The sequence below is a fragment of the Melospiza melodia genome, chromosome 19 (assembly GCF_035770615.1).
Source record: "Melospiza melodia melodia isolate bMelMel2 chromosome 19, bMelMel2.pri, whole genome shotgun sequence".
Classification (NCBI taxonomy): Eukaryota; Metazoa; Chordata; class Aves; order Passeriformes; family Passerellidae; genus Melospiza; species Melospiza melodia.
Genome location: NC_086212.1, coordinates 14,630,300 through 14,645,149, shown reverse-complemented (window position 1 = coordinate 14,645,149; position 14,850 = coordinate 14,630,300). Strand labels below are relative to the sequence as shown.

Sequence of the window (14,850 nt, the reverse complement as noted above, 5' to 3'; positions counted from 1 at the left end):
AGGCCTCTGGAATAATTCGGTGAAAGCTGAGCCCAGAGCAGGAAACTGCCAAAAGGTGAAAGAACAAGTCAAGTTTCTGGTTTCTGTACCAGAGTAATTTCACAAAGCAGATTTTAAGGAGGGATCTGACCTGAAGTGAGTGGAAAGATCACTGCAAAGTTCAGTGGCTACATGGATAATTTATTCAGAGCTTAATACACCCAGAAACTTGTGTTTCTGCCCAAGGGTTTTATGGATCCTCCCTTTTCACAGCTGCTGGATTGAGAGCTGGGTTTGTTATTTCAGACTTACCTACCTGGGGAGGAAAGGGGGATTAATTCTCATTGGAATACTCGGCTGCCACAGCTCTGCAGCAGCTGCAAGGGGTCAGCTGGGCTTTCCTCCCTGTGTCCACCTTCCTTTGGAGGCCTGCCCTCAAAATCCTGCCCATCCCATCCCATCCCATCCCATCCCATCCCATCCCATCCCATCCCATCCCATCCCATCCCATCCCATCCCATCCCTTTATCCCATCCCATCCCATTATCCCATCCCATCCCATCCCATTATCCCATCCCATTATCCCATCCCATCCCATCCCTTTATCCCATCCCTTTATCCCACCCCACCCCATCCCATCCCATCCCATCCCATCCCATCCCCTGAGCTCTTCCTGGCACAAACCCTCTCCTCGTGGCTGATGGGACCTCAGCTCTGCTGATTCTTGCCTTGTGCATCCTCATTAAATAAAAAATGGGGCAGTGAATTTAGCAGGGGAAGGAGGAACAAGCGTCAGTTTTTGTTAAACGTGTCCTCTGCATTTTTATGAATTTGGTGTTGGAAGGAGGAGATGATTTCACTGACAATTTCACATCATTGTTAATTTATGGCGCTGCCCTGAAGGACAAATGAAAGACAGGTGGGTTTGGCCTGGGTTTGATCCCATTTTGCCACGATCAATGTGCTGGACAGCACTCCTGAGGCAGTTTGGGATTTGGTGCAGAGGATTTATGGAGCTGTAGAAGTTGAAAGCAAAAAAAAAACCCAAAACCCCCAAACCAAGTTAAACAACAACAACAAAGAAAAACAAACAAAACCACTCCAAAACAACAACAAAAACCCAACAAAAAACATCCAGAGGGGAAAGAAAAAAAGAAAAGATGAAGAAGAAAAACTAAAAATGTTTAGGTGTCCTTTACTCCACTGCACAGGAATATTGTGCCACTGGAGTGGAATTTAAACTTCATTTAAACAAAAGCATTCTCTCGTTTTCTTACTTTATGCAGAAGATTCCAGAAATCCATAGGAAAATGGCAGTAGGGGACAAGGGGTGTTTTCCCAAGACAAACACCTCCCCATCCCCGGGTACCCCTGAACCACTTTTCTCTTTTCCTTAGACATTCCCTCCTTGATCTCCAGTTTCTCCATGGGCTCTACACTGACCATTCTCCCTTCCTCTCCCTCATTTTCCCTTCCTTTGGGAGCCTGGAAAATTCTGGACTTGTTTGGCCCTGAGGAGCAGGCAGGGGGAAGGAGCAGTGAGTGTCCGTGCTCTGTTTCCATGGCAACAAAGATCAAAAATGAGGAAAAAGGCCCCTCCTCAGAGCTGCTGAGGTGTCGGGGGGCTGAGGAGCTCCCTGTCCCCCTTTCTGCCAGGCAGGATGAGAGTTAGGGTTAGCAGTCACTCCGGTGAGTCTGAAGCTATGCTAAGGGAAATTTAGGTTGGATATTAGGAAATTTTGGATGTTAGGAAAAGGTTTTTTCCAGAAAAGTGAAAGTTCTGGAATGGCTGCCCAGGGAGGTGGTGGAGTCACCATCCCTGAGTTTGTAAACAGCCTGGGTGTGGCACTGGGTGCCAGGGTCTGCCTGAGGTGCTGGGGCTGGGCTGGATGATCCTGGAGGTCTCTTCCAACCCAGTGATGTGGGATTTAAGGGCTGTGAGAATTCAGATTGCACTCAGGCAGCCCCCTGGTCCCAGGGGCTGTGGCACCTCTGCCATGGCCAGGCCAGCAGGACTGAGCCATCCCTGGTGTGTCCCCTGCCCTGGCTCCATCCAAGGTCTGCCTTTGCCCAGGTGGCTCCAGAGCTCTGAACTCCCCTCCTGACCCCAGAGGCAGCACAAATGGGAGCCACTGACACCACACTGAACTTTTAGGGTTGCCAGGCCACTCGGCACCTTATTAATGCTGCATCCCAGGGAATTCCCACCCTCCATCCCCTCCCAAGAGCTTTGTGAGACTGCAACCATTTAAATTTCACTGCAGTTGCCCCTGGAGGAGCTGGTGAAAGTTATAGCAGCTGTACATCCATTTTACTGGTTTTACCTTTCTTTTTTCTGACCATCAGTCTGTCAAGGCTATCGAGATTTACATTTAAATGTAAAACTGGACTGTCCACCAAATAGCCTTTGAAGCTATTAGCTGTGAAAGATAATCAATTGGGAATGGGCCCCTGCAGAGCACTTTTCAAGCAGAGTCATCACCAAAAAGCAATTTTGCTGGCAGGCTTTTTTTTTTTTTAAAGGAAAAAAATCATGAGCATCCCCAGCCAATTAAAGTTCTATCAATGGCTGATCTGCATGATTTTACAACAAAAGCAAAATTTAACATTGTTAAGGCAAAGTGATTCAAAGGATGAATCCTGAACTTTTTAGGCAGAACTGAGCAGCAAGTTTTTAATAATGCCCCAGCAATTTCATGTACTTTGAGAGCCAGAAGGATCCAGCGTGCCCAGAGACAAGGAAAAGTGCTGCTATTTAAGGTAATAAGTCTTACATCAGCCTTGTAAAAATTTAAACCCGAGGTACATTTTTATCACCTCTTTAGCTTTACAACTCTAACATGGCATCTCCCATTGCTGCTCTGTTCAAACTGTGTCACCATTTGTAGTCCCTTCCCTTTATTAGAATAAAAAAGCATGTTTCACAAAGAACTGTAATCTATTAATTATGACTGCCATGCATTATGCAGCGGAGCTTTATGCATTCCTGTTCTTTCAGATTTTCCTCTGGGCCATCAGGAGATGTGACTATCTCCAGGATCTATCTGGGAATTTGCATCTGGCTCATCACTGAGGTATCCAAGTTATTCCCATGCTCACCATATCCTTGTGAGGCACCTTCTGCAGGTGGGGAGTCCAGCAGCACAGCTCCAGTGCAAACACTGATAAAATGATAGCTGATGTACTGATATTGCTGATGGAATCATGAATTATGGCCAGTAATTAATTATGGCAGGAAGTGCAGCCACACTTTGGGAGGAGGAAGCTGAGAGCTGTGCTAGGAAAAGGCGTGGGGAGGATTTTTCCTTCAGTTTGACATGAAAAAAGTGCAAATACAAGCACCAGGCAGAGGAGGTGAGAGCTCAGGGCTGGCCTTGCTCTGCCTCTGCTGGCCCAGGGCTTGGGGAGCAAAGTGATGGGAAATTGTCTGACAGCTCAGAGCACCAGGGACCAGGGCCAGCCTTGATTTCAACCCTGCCAGCACAGACAGCACAGAGATTTCTCAGCTTTCCTTCACTTCGGAGGACATCAATGGGAAACTCAAGCTGAAAACGCTGCAGGTTTCTCCGAGGCTTTTTTAGGCGTCTCCCATCAGGGTAGATAAACTGGAAGACATTGATAACAGGTTGTTTCACCCAGCAGCACAAGAAGGCACAAATGCATCCTTGTGCCTTTAAAATAAAACCAAACCAAAAGACAACAACCAAATAAAAATACCTCAAAGCACTCTGCAGGCCCTCAGTTAATTATTTCCCAGATCAAGTTCAACTTTTACCTACAAAATGCAGCCACTCTCACTAACCAGAGCTTTCACTTTCAGAATTAAAGGTAGGTTTACACAAGGTCTGAATCGAGGAACATAAACACCTCTGTCAAAGCTGAGTCTGCAGTCAGTGACAATTCCTGGTTCTAGAGAGGCAAACACAGCTCCTGAGGCTGGTGGAAAGAACTGGCTGATCCCACAGGTACAGAATTCAGTGGTGCCATGGACACAGCCTGTAAAAACCCACCTCTGCTTTGCCATGGCTGCTTTTCCTTCCCTACAACATTGTGAAGCCTCTAAAGACAGCCCTGTAACCAAATACTGGATGTTTTATGAGTCCTTCTCCATGCCCAGCCACTGGAATAAAGACAAAGCAGAATTGGATACCTGAGAGACAGAGAAAAGAAAGCTTTTCCTGCCACAGACTTTTAATTCACGCTGATACCTGAGACATCATTTCCTCGGGTCACTATAGAAACCTTTATCACCTCATGAAAGGTCACTGGGGAAGTGACAGGAGACATCAGCTTCTTGTAACAATATTGGTTTCTCTTCTTAAAATTTAAATAACAAGGCTAAAGATTTTCCAACTGGAGATGTAAAAAGCCATTAGAGTAGCCAGTCAATACTCCTGCAATTATACGATAGAGGTCTTGCCATCGAGGACACGGAAAATATCTTTGCAGCTACCAGAATAGCACAGTGCAAAAAGAATGACTGACTATGCTTTGACTTCAAACACAAATAAAGAATCAGAAATACAGAATAAAACAAAGGTATCTAAATAAAAAAAAAAAACAAAAAACAAACAAACAAAAACCAAAAAAACCACAAGCCTTTCCCCTGATCTTTGTATTGTAGAGAAAATATCTTGGCATGTCTCTGACATTTTAAACCCCACACCAGAAGGTACTTCCCAGTGCAGTCAGATGACAGCAGTAACAGAGAGCTCATTCCCAAAATGACTGGGAAATATTTTGGTTACAATTTTTCAGTTGCAAGCCCCACGAGTATTCAATACAAGTTTGGTTTTCCCCCAGCTCCCAAGAGAGCCAGCTTTGGGCCAGGTTCTGCTGCTTTTGGGCCTCATCTGAGGTGGGGGATTGGTCCCATCCCCTCAGCCAGGAGTGCTTCCTGGGCATATCAAGGAATCCCCCCTGCATGGGACACCTGAGGCTGGTTTGGAGCAGGAATCTCCCATTTTGATGCAAATAAAGTTTTTATCAAAACCACCTAAAAGATACAGCACCACTGATAAGGTTTAATCCCATGCTGTTCAAACCCCACTAGGAACACTGAGCTGGGGCTCAGTCAGAACCAGCCTCCCCAAACCACAGTTAAAGGGGTCCCAACACATTATTCTTCAGCATTTTTTCCTGTTGTGTTCCTGCCTCACAAAAGCACAGCAGAAAAGCACATTTCAGCAGGTCTGCTGGAGGATCAGCTATGTGGAACCGGGTCTGGCTTTAAAAAGCAGCGTCAGGAACAGCAGCAAACCCCAAAGGGCTGGGGTTGGTTTGTTGGAAATGCACACAGGTTTTGCACCTCTGCCCGCCCAGTTTAACCTCAGATCTCTGAGCAGGCTGAAGTTCATCCTCAGAGAGGAGGGAGGCTGTGACACACCATAAACCCACACAGCCCTGAGGAAACCTGGGAAAAACCTGGGCAGAGAGCAGAGCCTGCCAGGGCTGTGCTGGGTGGGGTATCCAAATTTACACGTGCCTCTAGGAACCAGGGCTATGCTGGGTGGGATATCCACATTTATACCTTCCTCTAGCAACCAGGGCTGTGCTGGGTGGGATATCCAGATTGTCCCTTCCCTTGGGAGCCAGGGCTGTTCTGGGGTGGGATATCCAAATTTACACTTCCCTTGGGAGCCAGGGCTGTGCTGGGTGGGCAGCACTGGAACACTGAGCTTTGCTCCTGGGCCCAGCACTTACCAGGGGAGCTTAGGGATCTCCAGGCAGCAGGAACAAAAATCCATGCCAGTATTTGGTCCTGGAAAGAGCCAGCCTGCTCCAGAGCTCTGAGGCCGTGGCAGACCTCAGGGAGGGAGGGATGGGATTTATTTACCATGTGCTCAGAAGCAGGAGAGCTCTACAGGAGACACTTGTTCTGAATTACCAGGCTCCCTCCTGGGATGGTTCTGCTGATAACATGAAGAATGTATTAAGTGAACATCAGAGATTAAAACAATCTGCTGCTGCCAGCTCCAAACCACACAGACCATTACTGTCACACACAGAAATCAAGCCAGAATATTGGAAGGGAAAATTGAAAAGAAATCGCCCCCGCGTCAGCCTCGCTTCTCAGCTGGTTTTTCTCAGGGTCCAGGAAGAAGCCTCTAGATTGTTCTCATGATGCAATCAGCCACACCAGGCTGGAGCAGCAGCACTAAGCTCTGCCTATTCACTCACACCATTTCCTTATCTTTCCTGTTTATCTCTGAGGCCCAGCACCAAGGTGAGTCTCTACAATATGACAGATCTAGTTGTTTTCTACTCAAGAAGGTTCTCGAGGCTTCCTGAGCAGCTGCAGTGCAGGTAACAGAGCTGTGCCATCTTCAGGGTGGCTCTGGACTGGGGTGGACACTCCTGGCCAAGGGAAGCACAGCTAAACTGCACTGCAAACCTGCAGCTTTGCCAAAATCCCTCGGTTGTTATCACTCCTGTAGTGCCCGACACCTGTACAGGGTGAAATTCATTACCAGGGAGCAAAATATTATCAATTTTACATGAATTGTGAGGTTAGGTTTTGGCCACAGATCTGCTTCTCGCAGAAAACTTTGGGCATTTTTTTATCTGCAGCTTTTTCTCTTAAGTGAGACTTTTACAGCTGAGCTTTCCTAACGTCTTAAAAAGCTGAATTTTGCAATGTTTTTACAGGGAAGTGTTAAAGAGGAAATCTCATCCAGGAGCCAGAGCACACTCCAGAGCTTCCCTGGGCCTCTGGCACCACCTATGGATGACAAGGAACACTGGGAGCTGAGGAAAGCCTGCCTGCAGAGTTCACCTCCACCACTGAGGACGGGCAAATTCACTGCTTTCAGTCTGTGCTACCTGTGCACGGGCAACTGCATAGTTCAAAATACAGCCCGGGAGTCTTTCATCAGAGAAATGTCCATAATAAATAATATAAATATAGTTAATAAATAAGAATTAATAATTCACTATTAATTAATAATATTTACTCCACAAACTGATTAATTTGCTTAAACTACAAACTGATTAATTTGTTTAATTATATCAAGAAAATAAATTATAGTTAATAAATTAATAGATATATTATTTAAATATAATAATAAATTACCATCTCCTTGTGATCCGACCTGAATTTCTGCTGGAGTGAAAAACCTTGGATTAGAAGATTTAAAAAAAATTTAAATTAACGTGAAAAGAAGACCCAAACTGTAACACACCTTTACCACCCATGCAACTCCCAAGAGGCAGCATCAAAATAAAAACAAAGGGGAAGTAGTGTTTATAAAAAATATATTTCCTGTTGTTTTGCTCTTTAACCCACAGGCACTCTGACAGCCATCACCACGCCAGAGTGGATCTGTGTTGCTGCTAACAGAGTTAGTTACTACTGACAGAGGGACAAATTCTTTTACTTTCTGAAAACAATCACCTGCTCTCTGCACCAGCATCTCAAGTGCCAGGGGCTACTGATTCTACAGATACTGAGGAGCAGCCCTTCGGATTTCACCTGGGCTGGAGCAGCAGTGAGGTTCCTCAGAGCCCAGCCAGGAGCACTGAATGCACACAGAGCCAGAACCGAGACCTCAGTCCAGCAAACTCCACAAGGGCTCAGGTTATTGTCTTTTCATCTGTGCATCAAACAACAGGGCTGCTCTGGAGGTAATTCAGCACAAGCAGAGGATTTCTTCTTCAGGCAGCACAGTATAGGAGCCATAGCCGGGGGTGTCACTGCTGGGGGACACTGGCAGCAGCTGCTTCCCAAGGAGCAGGGCCTCTGACTCCAGCAGAGGCACAGAAATACAGAAATACAGACAAACCCTCCTCCTCCTCCTCCTCCTCACACACGAGATGCTTCAGTGTACAGACAAACACAGCGTGGAAGGTATTTGGCTCTGGAGGACAAATCCTGTGTTCAGTCTCTCAGCACTGCCCCTGGAGAGAGCAGTGCCCAGAGCAGCCCCTGAGTCCAGAACACCGCCCTGCCCAGAGCAGCCCCTAATCAGGGATGGAGTCTGCAGGACACAGCAGGGCTGTGTGAGCCCCGCTCTGGATGATGGAGTAGCTCTGCTTGGGGCCCTCAGAGTGGGATGAGGACGAGAAGATGGGGGGAGGAGGAGCAGCCGTGGACACGGTGATGCTCTGCCCACCATCGCTGACCACGGTCACCTCCGCTGCCCCGTCCTGGATGAGGGCGTTGAGCCCCTCCAGGTCGGAGCAGCTGATGCCGGAGCCGGCGATGAAGGCCTGGCCGGCAGGGGGCTCATGGCCGGGGGCGGCCCCGGGGAGCAGGGCCTGGTGCAGGGCGGTGCCCTCGCCCTGCTCGTGGGCGGTCAGCAGCACGGCCGGCTCTGCCCCCGGGCCCGTGTCCCCTGTGCTCCCTGTGGCCGGGGCCAGCACGCTGACCTGGCCCAGCAGCTGCAGGCGGCCCCCGCCCAGCACCTCCTCCTGGCCCGCGCCCAGCAGCCCCGGCGGCACCACGTTCACCGAGGCCGCCTGCACGATGCTGTTGGCCTGGGGAGGCACCTGGTGGCCCACGATGATCTTGACTCTGCCCTCGTTGTACGGGGCCACCTGAGCGGCCTGAAGCGGCACCTGGAGGTGGCTGACGGTGATGGGGGCGCCGGGCTGGCGGCCGGCATCCATCTGGAGCTGCAGCACGGCCAGCTCGCCGTTCTTGGAGCCACTGTACAGGCTGTGCTGCTTCTTGTGGCTGCGCAGGGAGTCCTCCCGCACGAAGGACGCGTCGCACAGGTCGCACTTAAAGGCCTTCTTGGCGTCCAGCTTGGCGACCTGCCTGGAGCCGCCCTGCTTCGGCCTCTCCCCTTCCTTCTTGTCCGGCGAGCGCTTGCCGCCCTTGGCCCTGTCGCCGTGGGCCTTGCGGACGTGGGTGGTGAGGTTGCTGCGCTGCTTGGTGTCGAAGCTGCACAGGTCGCACTTGAAGGGCCGCTCCTTGCCGTGGATGCGCTCGTGAACCTTGAGGGCCGCCTTGGAGGAGCACGAGTAGCTGCACTCGGAGCACTTGACGGGCTGCTCGGGCTGGTGGCTGCGGATGTGGTGCCGCAGGCTGGTCTTGTTGCCGCACTGGAAGTCGCACTCGGGGCACTTGAGGGTGTTCTCCGTGCTGTGCTTGATGCGCATGTGGGATTTCAGGTTGCCCTTCATGGCGCAGCGCACCTCGCAGAACTCGCACTTGTAGGGCTTCTCCCCCGAGTGCACCCGCAGGTGCCGCTTCAGGTCCGAGTTGATCTTGAACTTGGCGGGGCACAGCTGGCACTGGAAAGGGGCATCTCCTGCCAATGGGAGGCACAGGTTACACAGGGGACTGCAGGAGCCACTGCTGAGATGGAGTCCCTACTCTCAACATGTTCTCAAAGTCAAGAGAAATTTCATGACACAGGATCATCACCTGGTCTGGCACACTCGGATCTAAACCCATTATTTTGCATTTTCTGTATCTGCAGGCTGGCGTCACTATATCCATGACCACGTTAAGGTGGAGCTCTGCTAATCCCTAATCAATTCCACTGAGGCTGTTCTAAGGCCATTAAAAAAGAATCCAAAGCATACTTAGCAACCTAACTAAAAAACTACTCCCTTTTCTTTCTTAAATCTAAAAATACAGTTCTCTGAATTTTTCACCAAAGGATGAAGTCCTTAGGTAGGCATTATTTTGAACAAGTGGAAGAATTGTGTTTTTAGGTTCTAAGACACTTTTGGTGAAAGGAGGAAAAAGAAAGTGTATTTAGTTCAAGAAACATTTATCCTCTTTAATAATCAAACTGCAAATGGCTGATTTATTTTAGAAGTTAATATTTTATAGAGTTTGTGAGAGCTGTATAATTTTGCATAATTTGCTTATCCAGCTACATATGTCATAGGTTTAGCTGCATATTTTTCAAATCGAGTTGTGGCCTACTGTGCTAATCCATGTATCTGTTTAATAATTGAGATACATGGTGTACTATCTGTATTAAACAGACTTTATTAATGAAGATGCACTGTTTGTTCATCTAGTTTACTTTACAGCCTCAGCTGCACACTCAGCCACTGAATTTTTATCTGCTTTGCTGATGAAGGCACAGTTCATATTTCAATGACTTAATTTTCATATACAGGATAGCACAATATATATGAAAAAGAATATAACAAAAAATTCTGTTTGTTTAAAGAGTGGCCTACTCTGTATTTCTTTACATTTCTGCCCATCCCTAACTGACACTGCCAGGATTTAGATAAAAATTTGTGTCTGACCACAGAATTACTAATTCTAAGAGTAGTTTCACAGGAAGCTGATGTTTAGTGATTAGTTCAACAAGTGAAGATGATCTCGCTCTGAGCAATGGGCACTACACTCACCTTCTAGAGTATTATTAATTTAATTCCAATAAGAAATATATTCTACATACCAGTCTTACTTTTCTCCTAAAATTGGGTGTGTGCATGACAGCTTTGAAAAAAAGATAAATTTTGGAAAAATAGAAGAAGCAACAAAACTAAGGCTTGAGTTTTAGCATAATTCCATTGCTTAAGATGCAACAGACTGAAATGCCAAAAAGAAAGGTTAGTCTAAAATCCCTTCCCAGCAACTGGAATATTGAATGGCACAGAAATCTAATTCTGCTGGAAATACCAGAGAGCCATGAGCATTCCCAGGTGCTCACTCAGGGCTCACCTGCCTAGGTTAGAAGGGCACAACCTCACCTTTGTGCGAGCGCAGGTGCACGAGGAGCTGGCTGGAGCTGTGAGGACAGGTCTGGAACTTGTAGGGGCACTCACTGGGAACTCAGATAATCCCTTTTGGACACCTATACATGACTTAAAATCATCTCTGTGATCCTCTGACCCTTCCAGAGCAGAAGCCCACCTGTGTGCGAGCGCAGGTGCACGGTGAGCTGGCTGGAGTTGCAGCTGGCACAGGGGCAGATCTGGCACTTGAAGGGGCACTCATTGGGAACTCAAATCATCCCTGTTGGGTATCTGAACACCTATACCTGAGTTAAAATCATCTCCACGACCCTCCAACCCTTAGTGCCATGGATACGAGCAAAGCCCCACCTGTGTGCGAGCGCAGGTGCACGGTGAGCTGGCTGGAGTTGCGGCTGGCATAGGGGCAGATCTGGCACTTGAAGGGGCGCTCGTTGGAGTGGATGCGCTGGTGCTTGTTGAGGCTGCTGCTGTCGGCCGCCGCGTACTCGCAGTGCTTGCACTTGTAGGGCTTCACGCCCGTGTGCGAGCGCATGTGCATCTTCAGCTTGTCCTTGCGGCTGAAGCACTTGCTGCACACCTCGCACTTGTGGGGCTTGTCTCCTGCAAGAGCAGCACTCACACTCAGCCCTGGGCACGGGAGGGCGTGTGGTAAAGCAGAAAGCACAGACTGACCACGAAAAGGACTCGTTTGTAGGGTGTAGCTGCAACAAACAGCAAGGCCTTCGGAGCCTTCGCCCTTTGCAACTCTGAAACTGGGAGCTAAAATCATGGAACTGCTTTAATATAAAGAGCAAAGCAGTGTGCACTCCCACCACACTGCACCCTGATAAACTCATGGTGTGCACCCAGAAGTTAAACTGTGCCTCAAATCAACCTCCAGTGTTCTCAGCTGTGCCTGACAGGGCATGTCCCCAACAGGCAGTTCCTTAGGCACAGGCCAGGACAATGCTAGAAAGTACAGACATGTCTACATGCCGTTTATAGAGACATTACTTCATAGGAAAATGGCTTTTGTGAAAAAGCTGAAAGGAGGAAACCAACCCAAAAGCAAATATAGGAACACAAACCTGTGTGCGTTCGCCGATGACGTTCCAGATCCTTCATACCATAGGAAGTCTTGAACTGGCACCCTGAAAACAGGAGGACAAGGATCATTAAATTCAAGGAAAATCTAGCAAATAATAAAAGTACATTACCGTATTCTGGATGTGTTTATTTTCAACAGCATTTTCTTTAAAATTCACTGTTAACAGAAAGTTAATACCTCATCTTGTTTACTCACATCTGCTTAAAACAGTGACCAGCCCACCCATGAACTTGGGTTTTCTAACGCTTCCCCTCAGAGGCAGCTCACTCCAGAACTGCTGCAGGCATCAAACCTCCTGTGTGCCACTAGAGGAAAGCTCTCCACACTCAAATGGTGCAATCCCATCTCACCTGGGTACAGGCAGCTGAGTTTCTTCAGGGGCAGGGAGGAGGAGGAAGATTTCTTGGACCTTGCTTTTGGTGGTGTGGAGATGACAGCAGCAGCTGGAGGCTCCGTGCTCTCGCTGGGCAGGTAGGTTTGGTAGCCATGCTCAAAAACAAACTCTGGGGCAGAAACTAAACACACAAAAAACTTCATGAGAGAGCATTAACTTCTCTAATCAGATTTAAAAAAAAAAAATCTAATTATTGCCTAGTTTAATGAATTCTCTTTTCTGTTTTTTTTTTCCAGCAACATTCCTGTTTCTGGGTTGCTCTTTACCTGGGGGAGGAGGAAAGGAAAAAGGTTTTTCTCTTCCAAATACCAAATAAAGATATATTTGTTTTTCAACTCTGTCTGTGTTACAGCCCAAATGAGAAAAAAATATCACTATTTATATGGCAAATGTTGTCAAAAGGCATCACACAAATTATTTTTGTAATTGTTAAAAAAGTTCAGCTTCTTTCAACTCTACTGTTTTTAGCTGTTACTCACAAGAATAACAGGTGGAAATATCTCAGCCAAAGTAACAGCTTTTAAATCAATTAACCAACACTATAGCCCAAAAGGGCAAATGGATAGAACTGTCCTCATTTTAAAGATGAGTAAATATGAAGCAGAAAAATGACTCACCCAAAAGCCACACTGAGTTGAGGGATTATAATACAAAAATTCCTGGAAGTGGGCCCTGAATTCAGTTTGTTTCACTGCTCTTCCAGATTCCCTGCCTTAACCTGTCTATCCAAATTAGAGTCAAATAATTTGGGGTTTAGCAAGGTCCCACACCAAAATAAAACAAAACTATATATAGAAGGGCAAACCTTCACACACGGAACAAGATCCTAATTTTATTTAAATGTCTCCAGGATCAGGACCTCACTTGAATCTCCACAGGCAGAAATTTTGAGTAATATTTTTCCTGCCAATTAGTTGAAGGAGCAATGTTAGGGAATGCAGTGTTCTCACATAAAAAGGCCTGGATGGGTGCCTGACAGCAATTCTGTGTGTGTTTTCCATCTAGAGCACTCTTAAAAAAATAAAATGCATAGTAATTTCAGTATTTTTCATAAGTATCGACAATTCTAATTAATTTGCACAAGCTGGTTCCACAACACAATAGACTTGAGCAATTCTCTGAGAGAACTTGTACCTCAATTAGCAAATTAAGCAACTATTGTTAGAAGAAACCCAAGAAAGCAGCACAGCACTATTTAATTTCCTTAATTACGTGACAACTGATGTGAAAACTGTTATTTCGGCTGGGTGATGGGGACACAGGGACAGAGGGCTGGCACCTGGCAGGTGGTGCCTGTGATGGTTGGATACCTGTGAAGGTTTGTGCCTCTATGATGGCTGGGTAGCTGTGAAGGTTTGGGTACCTGTGATGGTTGGGTACCGGTGCAGATTTGAGTACCTGTGATGGTTTGGGGGTACCTGCGCAGGGTTGGGAGTACCTATGACGGTTTGTGCACCTGTGAAGCTTTGATACCTGTGATGGTTTGGGGGTGCCTGTGAAGCTTTGGGTACCTGTGATGGTTTGTGTCTCGGAGGCGATGGTCCTGCTGCTGCTCTGAGCCTGTGTGCTGGGCACGGTCTCCTCGGACACGAACTGGACGGTGCTGGTGGCACCGGCCGTGGCACTGGTGAGCTGGCAGCCGCTCTGCTTGTGCCCCACGAAGGCGTCCAGGTTGTTGAACTGCTGCTTGCAGATGCCGCAGATGTGGATGTCGGGGGTCAGCTCCACCAGCACCGTGGTGCTGCCGGGGACTGCGGGGACACGGCGCGGTCAGCTCGGCCCGGGGGCGGTGATGGGTGACACCGCTCCGGGTGCCACAGGGACATCCCGCTGCCCACGGGCCCCGAGCTGCGGGGACCCCGGGCGGGGAATGCAGCCCAGGGAGCTCGGGGTCCCGCGGGGGCATGCCAGCGGCTGCGGCACCGCCGCACGGAGCGCTGCGGGGACACACGGACAGCGCCCAGCGAGCGGGGACGATCCCCCCGGACATACGGACAGCACTCCGTGAGCACGGATCGGTGCCCGGGACACACGGACATCACCACGCAGTGCCCATGGAGCGGGGACAATCCACGTGGGCAATCCTCCAGGATCCACGGACCACTGCCCCGTACCCATGGAGCCTCCATCCCCGAGATCCACGGACCACCGTCCGGGTCGCACAGACCATCACCCAGGACCCGTGGACCCCCGCTCCGGCCGCACTGACCCCCCTGACCCCCGCTCCGGCCCCGCTGCCCCCGGTCCCGCCCGCCCGGCGCTCACGCAGATTCCCGGGTTCCCCCCCCGCCCCCCAGCCATGTTCCCGGGCTCCGCTCCCGCCCGTTTCATGCGCTACTCAGGTTTCGGGGCCCGGGCAGGCCCCGGCTCCCCCGCGCTGGCGCGGCGCGGGCCCCGGAGCGCGCATGGCGCAGCACTTACACTGCACGGGGCCGGGGAAGGCGGGCGCCGCCCCCGCCCCGCCGCGGTTCATGGCGGCCCCGCCGCCGCCTGCTGCGCGGGCCGAGCGCGCCGGCACCGGCACCGCTCCCACAGCTCGGCCGCCCGGCGCCGGCGGATGTGCGGGAACCGAGCATGCTCAGTGGCGGCCGCGAGGCTGCGGTGGTGCCGGCTGTCAGCGGCCCGGGCAGGCAGGGCCGGGAGGCAGCGGAGCGGCGGCGGTGAACCCAGAGCCGTGCCCAGTCTGCAACCTGAACACAGAGCCGTGCCCGGCACCAGC

The 14,850-nt window shown here is 49.5% G+C and overlaps 1 protein-coding gene across 4 annotated transcripts; it reads right to left on the bottom strand.

The window, feature by feature from the left end:
- Positions 1-651: 651 nt before the first annotated feature.
- Positions 652-14,605, bottom strand: ZFP64 (ZFP64 zinc finger protein). Of its 4 annotated transcripts, XR_010030096.1 has the most exons (9): positions 14,553-14,605; positions 13,643-13,882; positions 12,088-12,252; positions 11,718-11,780; positions 10,999-11,250; positions 7,373-9,233; positions 7,052-7,081; positions 5,816-5,888; positions 652-5,740 (listed from the first exon to the last, which is right to left on the bottom strand). XR_010030096.1 is itself a non-coding variant. In XM_063172624.1 (8 exons), coding segments are annotated over exons 1-8 (1,584 nt in total). In that variant the 5' UTR covers position 14,605; the 3' UTR covers positions 652-5,887. The 4 variants fall into 4 exon arrangements, 2 of the variants coding, with proteins under 2 accessions (XP_063028694.1, XP_063028693.1); XR_010030095.1 differs by having other exon boundaries at positions 652-5,888; XM_063172624.1 differs by having other exon boundaries at positions 652-5,888; positions 7,052-7,095; positions 8,467-9,233.
- Positions 14,606-14,850: the final 245 nt, after the last annotated feature.